General features: G+C 42.3%; 1 protein-coding gene across 1 annotated transcript in view; it reads right to left on the bottom strand.

The window, feature by feature from the left end:
• The window catches only part of LOC306995999 (neuronal migration protein doublecortin-like), a 43,413-nt gene that overhangs the window by 13,307 nt on the left and 2,822 nt on the right, over window positions 1-27,284 (bottom strand). Inside the window, 2 exon segments of the mRNA XM_079608081.1 lie at window positions 22,370-22,704; window positions 26,498-26,928. Of these exon segments, the coding sequence (XP_079464207.1) occupies window positions 22,370-22,704; window positions 26,498-26,928 (766 nt within the window).

The following is a 27,284-nucleotide window of genomic DNA, read 5'->3' on the forward strand; positions in this document are numbered from 1 at the left end:
TGTCTGTCTGTCTGTCTGTCTGTCTGTCTGTCTGTCTGTCTGTCTGTCTGTCTGTCTGTCTGTCTGTCCAAATATTGTATATAAAATAGTTTATTTTAATACATTTACTCAATTTATTCATTATATGTGGGAACCGAACAACACAATTTTAGAACAACCAAGAAATGCTTTATTATGTACAAAAACAAAAATGTTAATGTCAATACATCGCAATAAAACTGACTTATTTACAAGGTTTAAAAGGTACAATATAAAAGACTAATTCAAATAACGCATTCTATTGTCCACTGTTCTTATTAAATGAATTAAGAAGAATATCTGGTTGATGAAGATAAAGGTACATTGTGTTCACATCCCTTTGATCATGCGGCCGTTGAACACACTGTCCTTTTGAACATTCGCCCACTTGATGTGTCCCTGTGTGTTCTAGAGGCATTAGGGGGTTCAATGAGTAAAAAAATAAAATAATAATACAAATTTGTGTGCAGAGTGAATCTTTGCATGCTGGGTACTTGTTTGCTACTACACTGCTGCTGTCTCCATCACACTCACTGAAAGGAACTTCATTTGAATTTCATATGATTCCATGTATGCACCCAAGTCAATTCTTAGAAAAATAGCTAATACATTATTTGTTAATACATTTGTGGATGTGTATGAGCAGGGTCTAAAGTTGACTTTCTCACCTGTCTGGAGGTGAACTAAGGAAATGTCCCATGCAGCTACAAATCTTTTTAAACATTTAAATGTAATTAAAAAATTACATTATGTTGCAATTCTTAAAAAAATAAAATAAAAATAATAATTAACCCGTTAAACATGAAACAAGTATGCAGTCATTTAAGACATTTCTCCTCATATAGAAAGTGAATCCATTTTTCTTTAAAAATTAATCAAAAACCCCACATTGAACCTTTTTTTATGGTTTCTTATGTCTCATTCAAAGGAATCTGCAAACATATACTGTATGTCACAAAGACAACATGTAACATTAAATCTCATCAACGTTACATTTTTATGAAAATTATACTCTATCCAGGAACAAATATTAGACAGAGCAAAGCCGTAAATGCCAGACTCCCAGCGGACCACTGAGTCAACAGGGACTGACTGCTGATTATGAGTCTGTCACTCAAACAGAGATATACAGTGATTTTTACACTCCAAGTTGTCATGCATAATAAACCATGCATGTGATCTGATAAAAAAACAATGCTTAATGTTCATTAATATTAATGAATGAGCTTTGTTGCTGCCTTTTGAAAGGTTGTGCATGTCGGCAAATGTGTGTGTATGTGTGTGTGTGTGTGTGCGTGTGTGTGTGTGTGTGCTTTTGTTTATATTACATTGTGGGAACCAAATGTCCCCACAAGGATAGTAAAACCTGAAATCACCTCCATTGTGGGGACCAGCCAGCGGTCCCCATGAGGGGAACGGGTTAATAAACATACTAAATTATATTTTTTCGAAAATGTAAAAATGCAGAATGTCTCCTGTGATGGGTAGGTTTAGGGATAGGGGCAGTGTAAGGGGATAGAATATACAGTTTGTACAGTATAAAAACCATTACGCCTATGGAATGTCCTCACAAGGGTAGCAAAACACCCTTGTGTGTGTGTGTGTGTGTGTGTGTGTGTGTGTGTGTGTGTGTGTGTGTGTGTGTGTGTGTGTGTGTGTGTGTGTGTGTGTGGAAAGACACTCAATCCTGACCCTGAGTTTATGAAATGTATTTTTTTTGTTTGTTTCTGTTCTCTTTCCAGATTTTTTGTTTGTTTGAAATACACTCTAAAAAATGCTGGGTTGTTTCAACCCAATTTTGGGTCAAATATGGACAAACCCAAACGTTGGGTTAAAAGTGTAATTTAAAAATTTAACCCAATGGCAGGGTTTGCCCATATTTGACCCAAAATTGGGTTGAAACAACCCAGAATTTTTTAGAGTGTAGGGTTATATTCGTTTTCTGCCTAAATGTCACATAAAAACAAGCTGTAGTTGGTTATTTTACATGTAATTCAGGTGGCCTCTTCCTATCTAAATGGGTTGTATTGGCCAGAATAATCTTCAAAGCAGACCAGTATGCGGTTAGTTGAAAGCCAGGCTCTGCAACATGTGACAATGCTATTCAAAAAGTCAACTTGAAATGTAGATTCACATGTGACTGTTTGCTTATATTCACAGCTATAATAGTCACTACATCTTATGGCTCTCGCACATAGAAAGACACCCCCTTTAGCCCCTAATCCTTGCCTAACCAGCTGCCAGGGCCACATGCCTCTTATTCGTCAATAACCCCTCCCAAACACACCCTTAAATTTAATATAGGTCACACAGGAGTCCCCATATAACCCACAGTCTGTAGCCTGTCAATTATTAACAAAGTCCTTAATTGTTTGAATGTTCTTTCCTGGACAGATCGAGCAGTGCACACCGACATGAACATATGCAGTGGTCAGTCGGAAAGGTGTGAGTTCACAATGGTATATTGTGTCTGTGGTTATGTGTGTGTTTTCAGATACAAAGGGCTACCAACAGATGATGTTACCATGGTTCAAAGTTCATCTATTATGCTTTTTTGCACTTTTTTCGTTCTTTTCCCCCCACTTTCCTTTAGTGTGTAATATAGGTGTGTGTATATGCACATAATATAACAATATAACACGTTTTTTTGGGAGAATGAGCCGGTTCGACCAACTGTTGAAGTTTGCCGGGGATTAGCGAGGAGTCTGATGAGTGAGTTGGCAATACTATGGAAGCCTGAGGCATACTGGAAATATGCTTATTATGACTACTGTTATTAAATCACATTTTATTAAAACCTGCAAAAACCTTTCTGTCGAGAGATGTAAATAAATGTTACTATACTTTCTTCTTGTGCATTCAGATTATATTAAGTTGTTAATGTTGTTGTTAAAAAGTTATTAAGCGAAATCAGGGAGTTTAAAAGACTGGTTTATTCTTTCTATATAGGCTACTTTAAAGATGTAGAACAACTCCGTGTTTATGCAAGTCTGTAACGTGTGCTGTAGGTGCGAAACTTCAAGGAATCTTATCTAAGAAGTAGGCAACTCAATATTGGTCAGTCTTTTCCGACATAAAGGATCCGCGAATGAAACTGTGACCACAATTAGCAATATGTGTTCACACAAATAACTTTTTATTTGAATGTTTCATGCAATGCCACAAATGACTTTATTTGTTTCATTTGGTATAATATGGCACTGAGTTGTCATTAGTCATTAGTCATCATTAGTATAATAGGTTTATCAAAGGGTAAAGAGGTTGTTTAATGCATAGATTTTATGCACTCTCTCATTAATAGCATTTTTTAATAGCAAAAGGTTACAAGTGTATCTTTAAATGCTGCACAATTTCAGATTTAGATCAAAACAACAGGTGCCAGCTTCTCTAACCATCAGGTTGCCACTAAATCAGCTGGAAACTAGAATATCATTATTAAAATATTTGCTAGTCTTAAAACATCTCGGCAGTTCCATTATACAAATATCACCGTCTCTGATACTATATGAGGAGTAAAAACAGCAAAAGCCGGATAATATTCTTAACACCATCCAGATGTTTTCAGACTTGTTCTGGAATAATACTTCACATCTCATATTTTTCATATCCATATGAACATTCATATTTAAAGCTAAAGTAAGATTATCATTTTTTTGGTTAAAACATATTCTCTTAACCCAGTTTATTGTTCATTGACTACTATTATTGGGTTTATCTCCCCAAAAGAAGAAACATTGAGCCTCACAGGCACTAGAAAACATTGAGAAGTCTGCTACGATCCGTCAATGTTATTCCAGCTCTTTTCGCATTACATGGGAAAAGCTTCGGTTACAGACAATAAAGCCCAAATTCACTGCTTTTAGACCTTCAAAGATTAAACAGGTCATGGACATGTCAAAGCGAATGGGACATTGAGATGCAACGCGCTACAATGGACACTTCAATACCATACAGCCTCAACACACACCCGCTCAGAAACACAAATGTCTTGTGTAGACAGCCTCAAACTGCTGTGGTGCGTCATGTCAAAGCATGCTTTACACCCGGCACAGATACTTTGCACGATATGTTTGCAAGGTTGTTTGAAAATATGCGTTATTTTGTAATTCTGCGTCAGGTGTCACCAGTGTCACAGAAACAACATACTTAATCTTTAATCATATTTTTTCATATTTATTTTTATACTCAGATCACTGCACATAAATGGTTAGAAAGACAAATCAATAAATATGAATGATACTGGCACATTCATAGTGAATACCGGTACTTCATACCCTGCATATATGAGTGCTTTAATACACTGTAATAATGCCAGACTGATATGTTTGCTGATATTCAGCTATATTCAGATGAAGCTGATAAACACACTTAAAGTACTTGGCCGATTAACAGAAGTGTGTCTTTTTCAAAGTGATAATGCATATTTTGTGTAAATATTGTGCAGAATAAAATTGTGTCGATAATAGTCAATTACAGTCAATTACCTATCTGTACTAGTCAATTATAATGGCAGATCACATCAGCCTATAATTTAGCTATTCAGATTACTGATATGTCTGAGATGTAATTCTGTTCATTTACAAAAATAGAGGCGTGTACATTTAAAAAGAGTAAATGAGTTTCATTAAGAAACTGAGTCAAGTGCTTTTTTTTATATCACACTATTTTAAGGAGGGTTTCGCAAATACCTTTAAAATATCAAAGGCATGTGCTGTACATATCCAAAACAAAAGAACAAAAACTGAAGACACAGCCCTCGTCCCTCCTCTGGGAGCTCTATTTGTTTTGGGGATGGGCGGTGACTGTCTGCGCGTGCATTTATGCTGCTATTCATTTTGCAAAGGACGTGAATGATAAATGATTTTTAAACACTCTCAGATGCGGTATCGCCCCAAGTAATCACACTAATTAATGTCTGCTCTCACTTAAAAGAGAACAATAAAGAGGACTTAATGGCTAACCCAAAAACCCAGAAAGGTGCGTGTGTGTGTGTGTGTGTGTGTGTGTGTGTGTGTGTGTGTGTGTGTGTGTGTGTGTGTGTGTGTGTGTGCCAGCATAGCAGCAGAACGTGCAAAGCATATGCCAAAAAAACAATACACAGAGGCAAAGAAGGTGAGAGACTCACAGAAAGACAAAAGGAGGGAGAGGAGAGAGAGACACAGACAGAGGACAAAAGGAGAAAAAAAGCACTAAAGAAAGAGCAAAATAACTAGTAGTTTTTTTTTCAGCACCCTGTTGTGCGCATTTAAAAAATGTGTGTTCTGTAGACTTACTGGCACAAGTCAATCAATCAATCAATCAATCAATCAATCAATCAATCAATCAATCAATCAATCAATCAATCAATCTATCAATCAATCAATCTATCAATCAAATCAATCAAATCAATCAAATCAATCAAATCAATCAAATCAAATAAATAAATCAATCAAATCAATCAAATCAATCAAATCAATCAAATCAATCAAATCAATCAAATCAATCAAATCAATCAAATCAATCAAATCAATCAATCAATCAAATCAATCAATCAATCAATCTATCAATCTATATATTTGGGCATATATCAGTAGCATAAAGTCAAATACCAGCTAAGCTCTGTCACCCCAAAAATCAGCTGAGAAACTGGTTCTAACAAAAGACAGTTAAAACCGAGTGTCATCCTTATTCACCCTGAATAATCTTTTATCACAGCTTCCCAGAGCAGCAATATGCTAATATAGGAAGACTTTCTCTTTTGTGAAAGGATTGTGGCTTTAAGATGAATCAGCAATTGGAAGAAAAGTATACTTTTATATTTATGTCTGATGAATATAATGAACACCATACCTGCATGCAAATCCTTCCCAGCACCAGTTATGTCATTTATTGGTTAGTTTTTTTATAATTTCATGACATTGGATGCTCGTAATTTTTTTACATTTAATTTTCTCTTTATATATAGTTGTGACATACAGCGCCCGCCTCCTTTGCATATGCAATTGAAGAGTGCGTATACGAGCACAGTATAACGTCTGACAGTTACATTTTCTGAGGTGAGAGACTTTATTTTCTAACAAATTACCAATATAACATTAGAAAATAATGACACTGACATAACGTAACATTTCTTCTGATGCACTGCATGTTTTAGAGTGAAGCGGGGCACTGTGTTCAATTATGGGTTGATTCTCATGGAAGCTTGTTTTCCCACTGAATAAAACAATTTAATAGATAATTGTGACGTTTTATCTCACAATTGCGAGTTTACATCTCATTGCGGGATTTAAACTCGCAATTGTGAGAAAAAAAGTCAGAATTGACAGTCTCGCAATTGACCGTTCGCAAAGACCCGCCCCCCTTAGTTACTGTCGCTATGTCCGACAAGCTACTCCGCTCTCACACACACCATGTTCTCATGCAGTCAACACATCGCGGAGCAGAGAGGAGACTGACAACACACTGACAGACAGGACAGACCAGGTTACTTTTCGGTTACTTTTGTAATTAAACATATTAAACAAAGTCTCACCTTTCAAATTTGGTCATTTTTTAAAAGAAATTTAAACAATAAATACCATTTTGTGGCTCTTTAATGTGTCGTGACAGATCGCTGTAGAGCATCAGTTAAATCTGCTCGTGAACCGATCATCTCTTCCTTCTAGTTAATTTATAGCATCAAATAAACATGGATGAACATAAGAAGGAATGTTGTTTTAACCGCGGAAAGGCGTCAGTACACTCCGTTTTTTCAAGTTCAAATCCTCCAATGTTAATCTAACTCTCCTGAATGCTTTGTCGGACAAAATGGCGGATGGCGAAGTATGATTGGTCAGATCACCTGTCAATCAAACTCCCTGCGAAGGGTCAATTATGACTTTTCTCACAATTATGACTTTATATCTCGCAATTGCGACTTTATTTTAACCAATTCTGACTTTATAACTCGCAATTGCGAGAAAAAAAGACAGAATTGTGAGATAAAAGACGCAGTAACCCTTTTTATTTTTTATTCAGTGGCGGAAACAAGCATCCATAGATTCTTGTAAAGAATGAACCCAAGTGTGAATACCCTTAAAAAGCAACTATTGGCAGCAGAGTGAGGTCTCTTTGTTATTTTTGCCTGGACGTCTCAGTAGCAGCAATATAAGATCAAATGTTTGTCATAAAATCGCAATCACAATACATGACACAATACATTACAGCCCTATACTGTAAATAAATATTTATTTTGTTTGTCCCTCTGCCCCGCAGTTGTCTTCCCTTCCAGTCATCTGCAAGGTCACGCTCAAAAGTGATGTTATAATACACTGCCCACAAGTCCCATATGACACTGCTGTCATGACAACTGTCTGGCCAGCTGTTTCATAGCTGACTGATGTAGGATTCAAACTGGATGTGTTATTTGCAGTCATATAGATAGAGTATACAGGAGGTTGGGTGTAGCAGTATGTAGTAATACAGTAGAGAAATGCACTGCAGTGTGTAATCTGAGGGCGTACTACTGTGCGTGGTACAGTAGATTTAAATGGTTTCTTGTACCACCACGTGTTTGGTCTTGTGAAGCTGAACGTAAAGCGTCCACTCAGCGTATTCCTGCAGCACTATTGTCACAGCAATTGCTGTTCCATCACTGCAGATTTGTTGTCGCCATAGCAACATCCTCTATGATTACTTGCTGTCTATAGCCCGCTCACTCAGCAAAACAGAAAAGAAAAAACAGAGGAAAAAACCTTCTCTTGAATGGCTAGACAGATAAGGGCATGTGTGAGGGAATGAAAGAATCTGATTGGCTGTTAGTGATATCATCCGCATATTAAGAAGGTTCTTTCGTAGTTTTGTTTCTGGCAGCACAAAGACTGTGCTGAATGTTAATACTGGACGTCCATCTTCCTCTGGAGGTAAGCGCATACACCCCTCCCCTAACTGCGCTTACAGCACTGATGTAGAAGAGAGATATCTTAGCTTTGTACTGCACGCACTAGTTACCGAATGGAATACAAATAACCTGCTGGACAAAGAAACCGATCCACGCTGGACATTGGTAGCGATCTTTTTAAAAAAACATAGTTTGCCTCATTTGGTTAAAATAAAAATATAACATACAAAATATAAAATAGATTCAAATAAAATAAATATAGCTGCCATGTCATGCCAAAATGTAGTCCACTGGCATGTATTTTGTCTAATATAATATGACAATATTGTCTCTTTAAGTAAGACATCAATATATTCTGACAGATGTGTTATCAATTACATTAGAATATATATAAACATTAAGGTAGCATTTAATGATTTAGAATAATTTAGATCACAGATTTCTTTGCAAACTGAGTATATTTATAATCCTTTGATATCAATTATATTAATTGAACTTCCATTTGTTTTTAATACATGTGAAGCTATTGAACTATTTACACTAATTTTAAATGGTTATCCCATTACCCCATATTTTACTCTCCCTCAAGCCATCTTAGGTGTATATGACTTTCTTCTTTTAGCCAAACACAATTGGAGTTATATAAAAAAATATCATGGCTCTTCCAAGCTTTATAATGGGAGTGAATGGTACCTTGTTTTTTGAAGCCCAAATAAGGGCATCATCCATACATCATAAAAGTAATCCTTTCTGAAAACAAGCAATGCATTTTTGTAAGAATAATATCCATTATATATTAAAAACATATAAAGCTATGAATAGATATTTTTCTTACAAAAAAATGCATCGATTCTCTTCATAAGGCCCTAATAACCCCTGGAGCCGTATGGATTACTTTTATGATGGATGGATGTGCTTTTTTGGGCTTCAAAAAACAAGGTACCATTCACTCCCATTATAAAGCTTGGAAGAGCCAGGACATTTTTTAATATAACTCCGGTTGCGTTTGAAAGAAGAAAGTGAACTAACCATTTAAACTATAAGACCCATTTCAATTATAAGGCTGCATTCCAATTGATATTAATGGCTAATTGTTAGAAATTGTTAGCACCCTGAGGGTCACTGTGATTCTGCCAAGTAAGACATATTCCTGGGTTTAGTTGATCCTGGAACAACATTCCTGTCCATAAATGTAGTCCTAACCACAAGCCTAAACCTAACCCATGAGTTACCCCTAAAATCAGAGGGATATGATGACACCTAACCCTGGCTGTAAGCCTAAACCTCATATAAACTGTAAGCTTGTCCATCAAATCTGATTGGAATGTTGTTCCATTATCAATCAATGTTAATCCAGGAACACTTGGTGAAGTCACGTTCACCGTATTTAGGAATGATATAGGTTGATTTGTTAGTCAAATTTCTTTTGATAACTTCTTCCCAACCCTTAAGGTTCCAGAGTAAAAATCCTACTGACATTATAAGTGCACCCCGGGAAACCGAGAAGAAAAATGCAGTTCATGACCCCTTTCATACAGAAATGATGAGCTACACTAATCATGTCTCAGCTGTGAGGTGTGATACTGTCGAGTGTACTACACAAGGGGCACAAGATTTATAGGGTAGTGCACAACCACTAGATTGCAGCCGAATACAGGGAAAGAGAAACAAAATGGCCCCGTCTCTCTTTGTCTCTCTCGCCCTGCCTGCGTTATTCTGAGGAGATACCAGAATGAAGGGGTGCAGTTTTCGTGATCACAGAGAGAATAATTATGCCTCTTTCAGAATATGTTAAACAAAATTGCACCCTTTTCTAATCAAGGGTGAACATCCGTTTCTCAAACACACACAAAAAATCAAACTATGCTTGATTTCTATGCATGTCTATGCATTTCTATGCACTATGCATGTCTACAGACATGAATAATACCTGAAACTGTGTGGTTTGTTCAGGAAAGGTGAACTATTATCTGACTTACATTTTTCTCCTGCAAGACAATAAAATGGATGAAAATTCCAAAGACTTGTATGAAAGGAAACTCCAGGGGACCGACTGTTTTGACTGCCAAAAAACCGAACCTTATCACCCTAGCGTTGAGTTTTGCACATGCAAAGAATAATAGAAAATAAAAAAAACAGGTGAAAATCTAGTAACTACTTAAATAATGTGAGGTGTGTATTAATACAGGTGGGGCAATTTTTTTATTGATCATATGAATCAACAAGGAGCCGTAAGCTTTCCAGCTCATACATACAGTAAACTCAATAACCCCTCCACACACACTCACACATTCACAATCACACCTCCGGAAGGACGCGCTGACTGGCAGACTAGTCCACCCCAGCTGGGCTCCGTCTTTGTGCAGAGATGTGGTTGCTTAGCAACCAGCCATAGCAGCTGCCGATACTGGGAGAGAAGAGAGGAGACGCACCTCTCAACACAAGCATCATGCGCCACTTTGACCTCCACATGAAAATCATTGCAGACAGCGAGTTTATGAGCTTGAGAGGCAGCAAGAAAACGGGATATGCCTTGTGCATGTGTTGTACAGCACAATGTTTCTAGTCCCCCTTCCATCTTGTTTTAAATTCAGCACCATCCACATGGTGATATGCAAATTGTCTGGTAATAACTGGCCGCTCCATAAAGCTTAAAGTCATCATGAAATCCAAATGGACAATTCCTGTTTTTTTTTATGTTGTCAAATTCATGTGCCCTCATAATCATAAACCCAAAAAGCTTCAGATGCCACACCCACATTTTGATGCACCTTAAGCTCAAAAAGGCAAGAGTTGGCTTAATGCAGTCAAAATGTACAGTTCTTAGACAAGCTAAAGGAAGTTGTTCACACTAATTAATTAACACGAATTACACCTAACCCTAACTGCCCAATTAGACAGAAAGTGACCCATGTCACGCATACCAATGGGGTAGTCGCTGGCACATGAGCAAAAGCAAGGGATGTGTATGTATTTAATTTAGATAAAGTACATTACACTTGCATAGAGGAATTAATTCCTTATAGTAACACAGTTTGTTTTTATTAAGTTAGGAGCTATGCAATGATAAGCCAAAACATCATGACCAGTCAGAGGTGAAGCAAGTTCTCGTAATCAACGTGTTGGATTCTGGAGAAATGGGCAGGAATAAAGATATGAGCGACTTTGACAAGGGCCAAATAGCAAGGCGACTGGATCAGACAGTTGGCAGTGGTGAGAATCCCTTCGCTTTTAGTACCGCTGCAGTTTAGTACCGCTTCAAAGAGGGTGGGATTATAGACTGATCGTTAAATTAGCTGAAAAACGTTTTCATTCAGCCCCATCCAGCTGGATCTGCTCCCCGACTACCAACGAGAGGAACGTATGCACCTCGTCTACTGACCAGTAACCATGATTCAACCATTTCTTTTTTCAAGTTTCTTTTTTTCTTTTTTCCAAGCAAATCATTAAAAAAATTGTACAAATAACAAATAATACAAATAATACTGCGAACAAATAATACTGCGGTGGATGTTGCTTACTATTTAAATCTAGCGGCTTTGGTGTCATGTTGCAAATCCAATGACGCTGGTAGTGACGATTCTCTCTGACCAATCAATGATCTGTAGTGTTTTTAAGTCACATTTATAGTATCGGTACGGCACGCTTGGAACCTCAACAAAGGTGGTCCCATTTAAAGCGAGCCGTACCATGCAGTGGAAAAGAGCTAAAGGTATTGCCCTGGCCTCCAAATTACCCAGATCTAAATCCAGATGAACATCTGTGGGATGTGCTGGTCCAACAAGTCCGATCCATGGCGTCTCCACCTCGCAACCTATGGGACTTGAAGGATCTGCTGCTAATGTCTCGGTCCCAGATACCACAGGACACCTTCAGGGGTCTTGTAAAGTCCATGCCTCTGCGGGTCGACGCTGTTTTGGCAGGACGGGGAGGACCAACAGCATATTGTTTTGGCTCATCGGTATTAATACAATTCAATTGTGAGAATTAAACTAAGCATGTCAATGAAAGCACGCAGCTCTGACAAACCATTAGCATGGCCACTGAAAGCACAGCAAGATGATCAAGATGATCAAGACAGCAGATGTATCAAACAAGTTAAGTCCGCTTGACTGACAGCTTACAGTTTGTTCTCGGGTATTCGCCACTGTAGAGAAGAAAAGACGATCGCAACTTGCATTTCATGCCAACTTTAAATTCACACAGGTGTCCATCTGAGTAATCACATTAACTATAAAGTTGATGCATTAACTTTTGACAACCATAAGCAGTTTTCGTTTTCAACAGTATATCTGTTGTTTTATAATTAAACCTAAAAAAAAAAATATTTTTCTGGATTCTGAACAGTTTGTGTTATCTTTAAAATAAATGGCACTTGGTTTCACATTTTCTTACATAATGCAAAGACATTCATAAACAGGCTGTGAGGGGTGACATCCTAACAAACCTGGACTCTGAATCCCTCAGCCAGAAACTAAGAGATTGCTGTTGTCAGCGACTAAGTGTGTGAGACATAAGAGACTCCAGTGGGACCACAGCAAATGCTGCAATTACCCATATCTAAGAAGAGTGGGTGGGATAGAAACAGCTTGGCTTTAACTCTGTAGAACACTCTAATCCTACAACCTCCATCTGTTAGCATGTGTGTGTGTGTAGTGCTGCACATTAATACAAAGGAAACACACTCACACCGCACAGAGCTGGCAAACCCCTAAGAGACACAAGCCTTAGAGGGAAAGAGAGAGAGTTTGAAATGTGTATGCCTCACGGCAACTGAGGGACCTTGAACAATAGCTATCTGACTTTCTCTTTCCCTCCCTCCATTTTTACTTCATCCTCGGAGCCTTGACTGGCTTGGGTCTAAACAAATAAAAGTAAAATTTAATCTTGGAAGAGGCAGTGACGGAATAAGAGAAAGAGACAGAAACAGGTAGAGTGAAATACGAAAAAATGTATCCTTTTACTCCAGCTTTCTCTTAAATCTTGGTAAATAGGTCATATTGGACAAAAGCCTATGCATTTTATCAGTAATTTAATGTTAATGTATTGCTAGTCAGAGACACCTTACTAGGCTAATAATCTAAACCAGAGTGGAACAAATAATGACCATAAATAACCTGCTATGAATTGGATTTTCCAGCAAGGTCTCCAAATCTCACCTGGAATTTAAATTGAAAAATGGCCTTCAAGATGATAGATGCAATTTGTTGTTTTTTTTATTCGAGAAGGACATGCTGCACATAATCAGATGCTGGATATCTATCTTTCTGTAAAATGGGAAGCTTGGCCTGGCTTCAATGGTTTTCTTTTTTTACACACAATCAGTTAGAGTAATACTAAAGCAAACAAAGATGAGCAGTTGAAATAAGTCTGGGCAACATCTAAAAAAGATAATATGAATAAACCAGAAAGACCTGTTTAGAGTCTACAGCTAAAGAAGTCCAGACATTACTTTGTTATATCTTGTCTAAATATGTGTGACAAAAGCTTCAGTGAGCGCATGCTTTGTTCTCAGTGCAAACATTTCCGCTTTGCTTTTCAAATCCAAAATTTAGGACTGAATATCCGCTCTGTCCTCCTTATGCAAGTGCTCAAATCGGATCTATGAGGTCAAAATCCAGTATTGCTAATATCAGTTGCCATAGTGATGATGTAAGTGTTAGCAGCATGCATGATTTGTATCAGTTTGAAAAGAGAGAATGGAAAACTCAAAATCTACGAGCTTGTAACGATAAAAACGACAGATCTGTCTTTTAAAAATCACATATTACATTTCAAACCCCAACTGAATGTGGCGTGGACCAGGTTTGTAAAAACTAACCGTAATGTGTTTTTTGTCGTTGAGTCTACAAACAACCAAATGCGTTTGATTTGGATATGCTAAAATCTAAGATTTCTGTAGCCGAAGTTGATCATACGATATGCCCTTAATCTACTCTAATGCCCTTTTAGCACCATTCAATGAAATTTAATTCCCAGCATGCAGTTCATGCTAAAATATATTTCCTACTTCAGTTAACATGAAATTCCCTGAATCTTTCCTGACATATTGCTGTTATCAGTCCAATCTTTCAGTTATTAAAGTTGAAAATACAAGTCTTGTGTGGGATGTACCTCTCTTGCTATGAATTGTGGGTAAGTCTGGATTTTCATCTTATCTGAATTTTGCAGTTCAGAATCCGGTTCTTAAGAACTCATTAGGGAGCAGTTCTGCTTGAGTGAGCAAATACAAAGGATACTCAGGAAGGACAGAGTGAGATAAAGGGGGCAAGAGAACATGCTTATGTAAATGTTAATAAAATGAAGGAGGGATACAGTAGACGAGACTGACAGAAAAGGAGAGCAAGGAAAGAGAAAAGCAAAAGGTTAAAAGAGGGTCACGTCCCTCCTGCTCTGCAGATGCATGTTACAGCTGCAGTTAATGATGATATCAAAGTGAAGCAGACGTGAAGGATTAAAGATCCGGTGATCCAAATCAAAAAGCAAGCACACATACAGCTGCACATTAATAAACACAGCGGTTAGCTGATAGTGTTTTATACATATGGAGCTGTAGGTCTTGTCAAATGAATCATGTTGGTTTTACATGGCTTGTTGCTGCTGATCTAAAATGGTTAAAAGCTCAGTCAGGTCCACACCAGCCGGTCTACCACCTAAACCAGACCAGTTTGGACCGGCTAGCAACCATTTTCAGAAACACAGTTTGTACCTTAAATTGGTTTTAATTGAGTTTTCCAGTAGAGCGAGCAGGTTTTTAAAACTGAAACCTAATCTACTTACTGGTAGTCCAGCTAATTAACCATCTAGACAAGCTTAGAACAGCTAATGACCATAAATGATGAAACCAGCCAAACGATCAGAAGCTGGTTTTAGCTGGGTTTTGGAGGATGGGGGGGGGGGGGGGGGGGTTTAGTTGGAACTGACAATCAATATTTTGGCTACTTGTGCTGACAGGAAACATTTCAGGAGTCAAATAAAAACGATTTACAGGAACACAAATATAAAATAGAAGCATTAAAGAACAATAATTTAATGATGGTAAAGGCTGTGGTTTATACTGTGAACCGAAACCTTCCATTAGTGAGGTTGAATGAATGGCTAAATTATATTTGGCCCGCAACGCAGACTCCCACAGGAAACATAAAACCTAGCTGAGTGGAATTTGATTATTGCAGTGTGTGTGTGTGTGTGTGTGTGTGTGTGTGTGTGTGTGTGTGTGTGTGTGTGTGTGTGTGTGTGTGTGTGTGTGTGCGTGTGTGTGTGTTTCATTGGTTTACTTTTATGAATGACTGGCAATTCATAAAAAAAAACACATAAAAATAATCAAACTAAACAGAGTTTTGCATTCGGTATGGCATACTTCCATGTTCCCTTTCGTTGTCACTTCGAGTTACGTCGAATGACGACGAATGGGGTTCGCTTAGAAGCCTATCATCTTCGAACAGTAATAAAACGAGCCAATGGCAAGCAAATGCCATGGGTCTGCTGAATTTGCATAGCATAACTCCGCCCCACCTTGTGGGTATAAAGGAAGTGAGCTGGCAACATGCAGATATGTTTTCGCTTTCGGAGCCAAGAGCATTCTTCACTCCACAAGCCATTCTGAGATCATCTCTCTTCACTCTTCGAGACGAGCTACTCTTCAGAAGTGTTGGTGTGACGGCGAATTCCAGCGAGCTTCATATTGCCTGCCGATCTGCGCAGTGGTCTGCCAGTCGTGTGTCTCTCCCTGGGCGCTTCAACACTGCTGTTTGAGTTTTATCTCTCTAAAAGAGCTGCACGCGGCGCGTCTTTTTAAAGACGGTTCGCCCGTGTGTTTCTGGGTGCGATACACAGATTAAATCAGCTGATGGGCACGGACGCTGTCTGATGTGTTTGGGCAAACGCACAGACAGCGTTCGTGGATGCGTCATGTTCTCATTGCGGGGACATGACCATCGCAATGTAACGATCGAGACTCGATGACCTCCTCGAGAGAGAGTCCCCTCATCCACACCCCGATCTATTCTCTCCGCAAGAGGGAATACTTCGGCTGGTGGCCAGGGTGATCAGAGGCTGCTGTGTGGAACCAACCCGACGATCTATCCTCGGTCCACACACTCCTCTTCACATTGCAACCCGTGTGGTTCCGGATGAGATCGCTGACCAGTCCCGGCCAGAGGTCGCGGGCTGGTCCAGCATTTCATTCGATGCCCCGGCAGATGAAATCTTGTCTATCGCCGCATCACAAGGTGGGCGTGAGTACGCTGGAGAAGACTCGGCTGTGCTGCCTCCTCCGGGTGTGCCAGCATTGCCCGAGTCTGAACCAGAACTCTGCCATGCTTCCCCGGGCAGTCGCGAGCATTTGGGCTTGTGTGGAACCCTCCGCCATGTCCCAAGTGCTTAAAGCTGATGATCGGTTTTTGGGGACGCACCGGCACACGTCGGCCCGCCCCCAATTCCTTTCTTCCTGGACGTGCATGAAGAGGTCATGAGATTACTCAGCGGCCTCTTCCGCCTTCTCTGCCCTCGATGAGGTCGCGGCCAGTGGGTACACTGGGGTTCCCCCTATGGAGTGTTCTGTGGCAACACAACTGTGTCCCCACAGCGCCTCCACTGGCGTGGCGGCCCTAAGCACCCACCCACCCCAAAGCATGTAGGTGTTTGTCTACTCCGGTGGCAGAGATCTATAGAGCTGCGGGGCTGGCTGCCACCTCACTGCATGCTATGCCCATCCTTCAGGTCTACCAGGCCAGGGGTGCTCATTGCTAATGCACGAGGGTAGGGCTGGTCCAGGGCTCTTGCAAGAGCTGCGTGCCGCCACCGACCTCGCTCTACGGGTGACGAAGGTGACCACACGCTCCCTGGGTCAGGTGATGTCCACTTATGTGGTCCAGAGACAAAAACTGGCTTAGTCTGGTTGATATGGGCGAGGCTGAGCGAAGCCGCTTCCTCAACTCCCCATATCCCAGACTGGCCTCCTCGGCGGCGCAGTCGAGGACTCTGCCCAGAGTTCTCGGCTGCCCAGAGCAGACTGAGGCTCTGATCCCGCGGCCAGCTGCTCAGCCGCCGGCTCAGCTGCCTCATTCCGCTCGCCGCCGAGGGCGCCCTCCTGCGACACTCCCTGCCGGCCCTAGCAGCACCCTTCACCCAGGCCGTGCCGTGGAGGTAGTCGCAGGAAGGCGCCCCAGCCCGTACCAGCCCCGCAGCAATGCGGTGCTCCCGTTACGGGCAGCTCAGAGATGGGTTGCAGTTCTTTCTAGGAGGTGGTTGCAGGGCCACTCCTTCCCCCGGTGGAGGGCCGGGGGAAAACCTCTTTTTCCAAAGAACTGTCTCTCCCATCTCTGAGCACACAGAGTTCTCGGACGACAGTGCGCGCCACCCTCGGGTCCCGCCACTCTCGCCCTCCTCTGTCACAGAGTTCTCGGATGACAGTGCGCACGCTCACGGGCCTCGCCACTCTCGTCCCCCTCTGTCGCCAGACCCCTGCCAGAGCACGCCCCTGTGGAACGCTGGTCCTTCCCTGGCCTCCTCTGGCAGGACGCGGCTAATGACCGTGCCCCCACACCGGGCCGCTATGCCACCCACGTCTGGGCCGGTCATTCCGCTTCGCTGCACCCCCGGGGGGACGTCTGTCGTTCACATGACCCCGCTGGCACAGTCCGTGGGAGCCTGGTTAGAGCTTCCCCCCTGTCCCGCTGGCTTGCGCGAACCATCAGGCTCGGCTATGCGATTCAGTTCGCACGGTCTCCTCCCCGCTTCTGGGGAGTCCGCTTCACTATGGTCGGTGGCTATGCCCCTGTCATGAGAGCGGAGGTCGCCACCCTGCTGGCGAAGGGTGCGATCGAGACTGTCCCTCCAGCCGCAATGAGGTCCGGCTTCTACAGCCCCTACTTCATTGTCCCCAGGAAATCCGGTGGGTTACGGCCAATCCTGGATCTGCGCGTCTTGAACCGTTCCCTTCACAGGCTTCCGTTCAAGAGGCTCATGGCCTAGCGCATTTTCGAATGTGTGCAGCCACAGGATTGGTTTGCAGCGATCGACCTGAAGGACGCCTACTTCATGTCTCCATTTTTTCTCGACACAGACCGTTCTTGCGGGTTGCTTTCGAGGGGCAGGCATTCCAGTACGCTGTTCTCCCATTCGGGTTGGCCCTGTCTCCTCGCGTCTTCACGAAGGTCGTCGAGGCAGCCCTTGTGCCGCTACGGCAGCACGGGGTTCGCATCCTGAATTATCCCGATGACTGGCTAATCCTAGCTCACTCTCGGACCAGGGTTGCGAACACAGGGACCTAGTGCTCCGGCACCTAGCCCGTCTGGGCCTTCGGGTCAACTGGGAGAAGAGCAAACTTTGCCCCGTGCAGAGGATCTCTTTTCTCGGTAGGAAATTCGACTCGGTCGCCATGTGCGCGCAGCTTACGAGCGAGCGCGCGCAGTCACTGCCGACTTGCCTGAGACAATTTGAGGGCAAGAGTGCGGTTCCACTGAAACTTTTTCAGAGGCTCCTGGGGCATATGGCATCTGCAGCCGCGGCAACGCCGCTCGGATTGCTTCATATGAGACCGCTTCAGCACTGGCTTTGCGATCGAGTCCCGAGGTGGGCATGGCGTCAGGGCACGTTCCGAGTACCAGTTACTCCGACCTGCCATCAGACCTTCTCCCCGTGGACGAATCTCAGCTTTCTCGGGCCGGAGTGCCCTTAGAACGAGTTTCCAGGCATGTTGTTGTCTCAACGGATGCCTCCTCCACGGGCTGGGCCGCCATGTGCAATGGACATGCTGCCGCGGGCTCCTGGACAGGTCCCCACCGCCTATGGCATGTCAATTGCCTCGAGTTGCTGGCAGTACGTCTCGCTCTGCACCGCTTCCGGGCGCTGCTCAAGAACCAGCACGTACTAGTCCCATCAGACAATACCGCGACAGTAGCGTACATCAACCGACAAGGTGGTCTACGCTCCCGCCGTATGTCGCAACTCGCCCGCCACCTCCTCATATGGAGTCAGAAGCATCTGAGGTCGCTTCGAGCCATTATTTTCCGGGAGACCTGAACTGTGCAGCCGACGAGCTCTCACGGCTTCAGCCTTTTCCGAGAGAATGGAGACTCCATCCCCAGGCGGTCCAGCTGATTGGGATCAGTTCGGGGACGCACAGGTAGACCTGTTTGCCTCCCACGACTCGTCCCACTGCGCCCAGTTTTACTCCCTGACCGAGGGCACGCTCGGCACGGACGCTCTGGCGCACAGCTGGCCCCGGGGCCTCCGCAAGTATGCGTTTCCCCCAGTGAGCCTTCTTGCACAGACCCCTGCAAGATCAGGGAGGACGAGGAGCAGGTCATATTGGTTGCGCCGCACTGGCCCACCCGAACCTGGTTCTCCGAACTTGTACTTCTCGCGACAGCACCTCCCTGGCCAATTCCTCTGAGGAAGGACCTCCTTTCTCAGGGACGGGGCACCCTTTGGCACCCTCGTCCCGATCTTTGGAACCTCCACGTGTGGCTCCTGGACGGGACGAGGCAGGTTTGAGTACCCTACCACCAGCGGTGGTGGCTACCATCACTTCCGCTAGAGCGTCGCACTAAGAAAACAAGACATGCCTACGCGTTGAAGTGGAACCTCTTCGTCTTTGGTGCTCTTCTCACTCAGAAGACCCCAGATCATGCCTGATCAGTGTCGTGCTTTCCTTCCTGCTGGGTTGGAGCGAAGGCTGTCTCCCTCCACCCTGAAAGTATATGTTGCCGCTATCGCCGCACATCACGATGCAGTTGATGGTAAGTCCGTGAGAAAGCACGACCTGGTCATCAGGTTCCTGAGAGGAGCGAGGAGACTACAGCCTCCTCGCCCTCCTCTCGTTCCCTCTTGGGACCTCTCGGTGGTACTGAATGCCCTGCAGAGTGCTCCCTTTGAGCCTTTGCAATCAGTGGAGCTTAAGTTCCTGTCAATTAAGACAGCGCTCCTGGTTGCTTTGGCCTCCATCAAGAGGGTAGGGGACCTGCACGCATTTTCTGTAGACGAAGCGTGCCTGGAATTCGGGCCGGCCTTTTCTCACGTGATCCTGAGACCCCGGCCTGGATATGTGCCCAAGGTTCCCACCACTCCCTTCCGGGACCAGGTGGTGAACCTGCAAGCGCTGCCCCTGGAGGAGGCAGACCCAGCCTTGGCATTGCTCTGTCCAGTACGCGCCCTCCGTGCTTACGTAGACAGAACGCAGTGTTCAGGACCTCAGACCAGCTCTTTGTCTGTTATGGTGGGAAGCTGAAGGGAAAGGCTCTCTCCAAGCAAAGGTTGTCTCACTGGATAGTGGACGCCATTGCTTTGGCTTACCAGCAGCAAGGTCGACCGTGCCCCCTTGGTGTGACGGCCCACTCCACCCGGAGTGTGGCCTCCTCTTGGGCTCTAGCGCATGGCGCCTCGCTAACAGACATCTGCAGAGCTGCAGGCTGGGCGACACCCAACACATTCGCCAGATTCTATAATCTCCGAGTGGAGCCAGTGTCCTCCTGTGTACTCGCTTCAACCAGCCGGTGCTAGGACCCGCTCAGGTGTCTTCGCTTGCTCGCCATTCCACTCCACGGACTGGATACGTGCGATATTCCTCAGGTGAGCCTGATAAGCCCTGAGTTCCTCCAGCGCTGTTGACGTCAACGCCAGAGTTATGCCTCCGGCAGCTTTCGCGTTGGCTAGGTGCCACCATGTGCATGGTTCCCCCTCTGGGTGACCCCCACGTGTGTATTTCCACTGTAAGCCTCTCTCGAGCATGTGTCTTTCCCTTGGCAAGCCAGTCTGCCACCCCTGGGGTTGAAATACTCCACCCTACGGGCTGGACACCCCAGTGTTTCCGTATGCACCCCCCTCCGGGTCATATGTTATTCTTAAGTCCCCCCTTCGGGCGGGCACTGATTGCATATTCCACTGAGATATGCTCCCAGTGTACCTTGGTATTCCTGTGTTAAGTAGGAGTCCTTCGTCCGTGCTAGTCACGACAGGGAGCTCAGACTTACGCAGGGCACTGGAAGACAGCCGAGGTGGCGTGATTGGACTGGTAACCCCATTCGTCGTCATTCGACGTAACTCGAAGTGACAACGAAAGGGAACGTCTCGGTTACGGATGTAACCCTCGTTCCCTGAGTAGGGAACGGAGACGTTACGTCTTCCTGCCACTTCCGCTGTACCGCTGGAACAGCCGAGTTCAGCCTTGGCTCCTTCAGCGAAGAAACATATCTGCATGTTGCCAGCTCACTTCCTTTATACCCACAAGGTGGGGCGGAGTTATGCTATGCAAATTCAGCAGACCCATGGCATTTGCTTGCCATTGGCTCGTTTTATTACTGTTCGAAGATGATAGGCTTCTAAGCGAACCCCATTCGTCGTCATTCGACGTAACGTCTCCGTTCCCTACTCAGGGAACGAGGGTTACATCCGTAACCGAGACGTTTCTCATTCTATTTCTGTAGTATGTACTGTGCACAATGTGCAAATTTGATGAAATACCTTGATGAACTACATCTGGCAAAATGTGCAGTAATCCACAGATCATACTGCATGAGATTCTGTTTCCCACAATACAACACATATGTACTAGTAGATGTGATAAACCAATAAAGACATGCGTCAACAGGTAGAGATTTTGAATCATTGTCTCTATTACGTATTAGATTCTGAATACAGTGTCTCAGAACGTCTTTTCACACTGCGCTTAACCCCAGGTTATCATCATTCTTAACCCTGCTTTTAATCTTGTAATTAAAGGAAATGTTTCACACGTGTAAAAGAACGTTTCACACTTGAAAGTTAAAAGTGAGGAGACCTCTTTTATAGTGTTAAGCCCGCTTTACGGTGGCAAGCTTGTACAGTGTGAAAAGATGTGTTAGAATGTTATGTTAAGATGCTTAGTAACAGACAACCAATCACGTGGCTCATATTCACATGTTTTGGACAGTCACGGAAACACTGCACATTAAACAGTAGTTTCAGTGTTTGATGGGGAAAATGTTAAATGGTGACAGAAAACACAACGATTGCAGTGAAGAAAAGACCGCCAAGGATGTGAAATACTAGAGCTTTTATGTAAACTGGTCGCATAGTTCGTCCAATCAATGACACGGACACCGCAAATATGCAAATAAGGACGTTAACCCAAGGTTAGGAATGTACCGTGTGAAGCTGCCAACTTTTTGGGAGTGAGAATTATGGATGGGGGATGCGGGGAGGAGGTGATTTGATTCAAAAGCTTGAGATTGATTCTGATCTTGATTCAGTATTGATTCATTTGGCTTAATATCAGGTACAGTAGTGCCTACATGTTCATTTTACTCATTTTAGGAAAACTAATGCTGTAAACATACAGGGAAACCTGTCAGCTGGTATTATTATCAAAGGTTAAAATTAACATCTCATTCTTACACAATTATTTATTATTAATTGTTAACCCCGGGTAAATTATGAGCAATGTGAAGCTTGAAGCAAGATAACCCAGGATTCACACTTTCAAGTGTATTCAAGTGTATCAGTGCACCTTACCTGTTTGCCATCCAGTGTGTAGATCCTTTTCACGGCTCCGCTCTCGAGTTTGATGGCCTCTGTGATGTCAGTGAGCACCTGCTCGAAAGAGTGTGCCGTCTTCTTATTGAGCAGCACACGGACAGCCTTCCTCGGCTTCACCCCGCTTCGCATCACCGTCACCAGCTTGGGTCGCACAAAGTCCTTGGTCTCCCTCCCCTCACAGGCGGCGCGGTTGGCCAGCATGTTCTTCTGGCTGGCTGATGCTTTCACGTTGACCGACCAGTTGGGGTTCACATTTTTGGTGTAGTCCACTTTCTTGTAGTAGTTCTCGGAGGCGCAAACATAGCTCTCACCTGAAGAGGTGGAAAACACAGAAACAGAGAAAGAAAGATGACTGGTTGAACAGCTCAACAATATTTGCTACAGTACATTTAGTTTGACAGCTTTAGTTTCAAATGGAAACTATTGCTGATGAGGAATGAAAATGCTTTCCAAAACCTTCACCCTCTCTGTTCTCTCTAGTGGAATGAGCAGCAACCTCCATCTGAACTGCTGAAACAATCACATCTTTCAAGAAGCCAGCACTTAACCACTCCACAAGCAAAACCAATTCACTAGCAAATAAATTAATCAATACAATTCTCTTCTTTTCCTACTCTTTTTTTCTCTTCTGCTCTAGCTTCTTTCTAATCTAGCTTTTTAATAATCGTGGCATTGTATGCTGCAAATATTTTTAGCTCTGTGACGAATTGTTGTCTTCTATTGTAAGTTATCGTAACTAATGCTAAATGCGTGAATGTGAATGTAAGTTTGAGCATGACTTGTGATGTGTCCTGATAGAAAAAACAACTTGATGAAAAGGTTTGACAAGATAAACGTTATGATGGCTTGTGAATGCCTGACCTAATTAGTTGTAATAGCCAGAAGTTTCAATGTTTTAAGATAGATATGTAGACTTCATCGGATTCAAACAAAAAAATAGATTTTAGATATTTATCGCACAGTTCCCAATAGGACTCCAAATTATTCCTAGTAATTATGATTACTAATAGGATAAACTGACCCTGTAAAACCCCTGGAGGGGGGTTAATTGTACAGGAGCAAAACATTATTCCATTAACATTATAATACAAGTAGAGATATGATAAATATTATTATTATTAAATATCCAACGAGAAAATTATTTAAAAATCCTGTAGGATTTTACTTTGTAGCAAATGTGGGGATTGTTTCGCAATCAATTCCGTTAGGATCCTTTAAGATTGCCTCCAAATTATGCCACAAATTCCATCAGGAATCCTGTACACATTCCTTTAGGATATTTGTGAATATGGGGAGCAGGCAATGGTCTCCACAAGGAGAACAGCTTAATAAACATACACAATAATGAAAATATAAAAATTCAAAACGTTTTCTGTGAGGGGTTGTAGAAAATAGCATGCGCGTGTGTGTGTGTGTGTGTGTGTGTGTGTGTGTGTGTATGTGTGTACCACACTCTTAAATGCATAGGCAGTGCGGTTAACATGCAGATGTATCACACCAGCAGACGACACAGAATAGCTGAGCTCCAGAAACACCCGGTTTAGCGGTTTAGCGGGCGGTTGTGTGTGTGTGTGTGTGTGTGTGTGTCTGGGTGCCACACATTTTGAGCATGTTCCTCAAGGCTCCTTTATTTGCTGTCTGCTCCCAGCTTGATTCATCTCAAATTTAACATATACTGACAAAGCAGATTTGCCCTGTAATGAAGAATGTCTTGTCTTTTCATGTGGAAAACGCTGCTTCCAATCGCTAAAATAGTTTGGTGGGTAGAAATTAAAAAAGTAAAGAAAATCAGTTGCACTTTATTTTGCAGTATATGCACTTACGTGTACTTACAGTGTTCTTACCTAAGAAAGTACTGTAATAAGATACATGGGTTAAGGTTAGGTTTAGGGGTAGGTTGAGGGTTAGTACTTAGTTATTACCCAGTTATTGTAATTACTATAATAAGTGCATATGTACACAGGGAACAGGACTGAAAAATAAAGTGCTACCCAAAAATCATTATATGCACTTTATATTAAAATCTAAAAAATCAAATCTTCAGACTAATTAATTATTCAGTTAAAGTTGGGGATTTAATGGAAATCGCATTCCGTAGGTGGGATGGGGGGTGTGTGTTGGGGATGAGAGTACCGGCAACATGAGAAGTGCCAGTACGCAAGGAAAAAGTGAGACTACTCTACAGATTAAATGATGGAAGTGCAGTATTGCGTACATGTGCCCTCGTCATCTTTAATCTAAATAACTTCTCCTTCCTTTTACAGCGACTTCTTTTCTCTTCTCAGACCAATCGCAAACCACAACCATCTAACTATCCAACCAATTCCTGATGGACTAAATCAAGTCCCTTCCTACATTTCTTCTTGTTTAAGAAGCACTTTCACTCGGATATACGGAAGAAAAGACTATCACAACTTCCGTTTCTTGCTGGCTTTAATCAGACTGACAATGATCATTTATGGCACAATTACAGGTGAAACTCGAAAAATTTGAATATCGTGCAAAAGTTCATTTATTTCAGTAATTCAACTTAAAAGGTGAAACCAATATATTATATAGACTCATTACATGCAAAGTGAGATATTTCAAGCCTTTAATTGTTATCATTTTGAAGATTATGACTTATAGCTTATGAAAACCTTTTCACAATATTCTATTTTTGAATTTGGGGTTTTCATAAACTGTCATCCATAATCATCAAAATTATAACAAATAAAGGCTATTAGTTTCACCTTTTAAGTTGAATTACTGAAATAAATTAACTTTTGCACTGATTTATCATACAACCCGACTCAAAGTACATCCGAAATGTGTTTCTCCATGTGAACGATCTATGCAGGAGAAGTGCACTAGCATTGACTCCATACAACTTAAGAGCTGGATTAAAGTAATTACCATGTTACACGTACTGAATGACAGCTAAGCCCTCTGATCTTTGACCTGTCACTCTAAAATGTTAGCATGCATGAGCGACACAGTTTGAAAACTCTGTGGTTTTTTAAGTTTAAGGTAAATTATGCAAAATAGCTATATATTTTCTTCCAAATAGTAATGTTGAAAACAAGCCACTTTGCATGTGTACATTGGACATGTCCCATATTTGGATAGCCAGGAAGGCGGTACTGTATTGATATTCCTTAAACTGTTGTATAATAATAACTGCAATTTATTCAGCCTGAACTACATAAAATACTTAATTCGCATTTTGTTTTGTACATAATTTCGGTTGAAGTGTTTTCTGCTTTCAACCTCAGTTTCAGCTATTTCTGTTTGCTTTTACACCGGTATAGTAGTCTTCTTAGACATGTGTGAGTGTGAATGTTCAGGATTAAAAGCTGGTGTCAACCTTTAATGGGCACATAACTGTTGGCATGGCAACCAGACAGGCCAACCAATCTGCTTTTAGCTCTTGGAGAGCTTAGTGCAGGTGGGCAGTGTGTGTTTTACTAACAACTGGTTTAGTGCTCGTCATAGACTAATAGGGTACAATGGGGCTAAAGGCACATGTTAAGAAAAATTTGCTTTTCACTACCCCAGTGAATGATTGCATAAAAAATGTTTTTATTCAACAGATTTTATGTGAAACCAAATCATAAAAGTGGTTTGTTGGTTTAAAAATTGTATAAATACACAAGGGATACAACTAGCATGGGGCAAAATGCACCATTTTTTACAAAAAATACTTTAGCTTTAATGTGTTTTTCATAATGTCTAAGTTAATACTTGTTCAAAATGTTTTACTATTTTGGTTTATTTTGATTAATAAAATAATACATTTTTGTTCAATAAATATGCTGTCATTAAAATATGTTCATTTAAAAAATACAGAAACAAAATTATCTTGAAAAGTAAATATTCTGAAAGCATTGAATGAGATCCTATAATAATTTAATAAAGCTTTACAGTAGTAACAGAGGCACTGTGTTCAACACTGTTACACACGTGCGGCTCATGATCAGGTGTTTCAGAGCAGTTTGAAAGTCTTTTTTTGGTAAATCAAACAACGTGAATTCATGTTTCATGGCGTGTATTTTAACATGTATTTAGTCTGACATCTTTGTGGATCTATGCAAATGATAAAGAGGCCTAACTCCAAACACTCACCTTCCTCGAGCTCATCCAGATTGGTGATCTTCAGTGATCCATCGATGGTGAAGATGTATCTGACCCCCTGTGGCAGGTTGATGTGGTCAGACAGAGAGCGGGTCAGGTCAGCCAGAAGCGCATCAAATGTGCGGAAACGGTCACTGGCCACTGCATACACGATGCCCTTGAAGTAGCGGTCGCCGTTGCGGTAGAACCGTACCTTCTTGGCCTTCTTCTCATTGGTCAGAGCCTGGAGGGTGCGTGTGCGGTAGAAACTGCAGTGAGCGCTGTGAGTGGGGCTGGGGAGGCCGTTGGGCCGTCCACCTCGTGAGGTCCGAGACGCCTTGTCCCGCTCATCAAAATGGCCGAAGTCCAGCTCCATGGCAACGTGTTCAGAGGGGGCATCCATAGTGGTGGTGAAGGAGGTCTTGTACTGTGGAATTATGGGTCTAATAGAATGAGAAATAAGATAAAAGACAAACACAATTATTTTTGGTCTGACTAGGGAAAGCAAACTTAAGAAAGCTTTTTTCCACCACAGAATTATTTTTTTTTACAAAAGGTTATTTTTTTCTCACAATTCAATTTGGACTTTTTTCCTCAGAATTGTGAACTTTTTGAAGTGTCAACGTAGGAGTTGCTTAGCTGTCAATGGAGGACAGAAAGCTCAGATTTCTTCAACAAGATTTGTGTTTCTTCTCAGATTTGTGTTCCGATTTATACAAATATCATAAATTTTGAATTTATGAACATCATTATGTTTTTTGGGGGGATCTCAATTCACCTGTGTCTCAATATGAATAAT

The sequence above is a fragment of the Phoxinus phoxinus genome (genome assembly GCF_949152265.1).
Source record: "Phoxinus phoxinus genome assembly, chromosome: 3".
Lineage (NCBI taxonomy): Eukaryota > Metazoa > Chordata > Actinopteri > Cypriniformes > Leuciscidae > Phoxinus > Phoxinus phoxinus.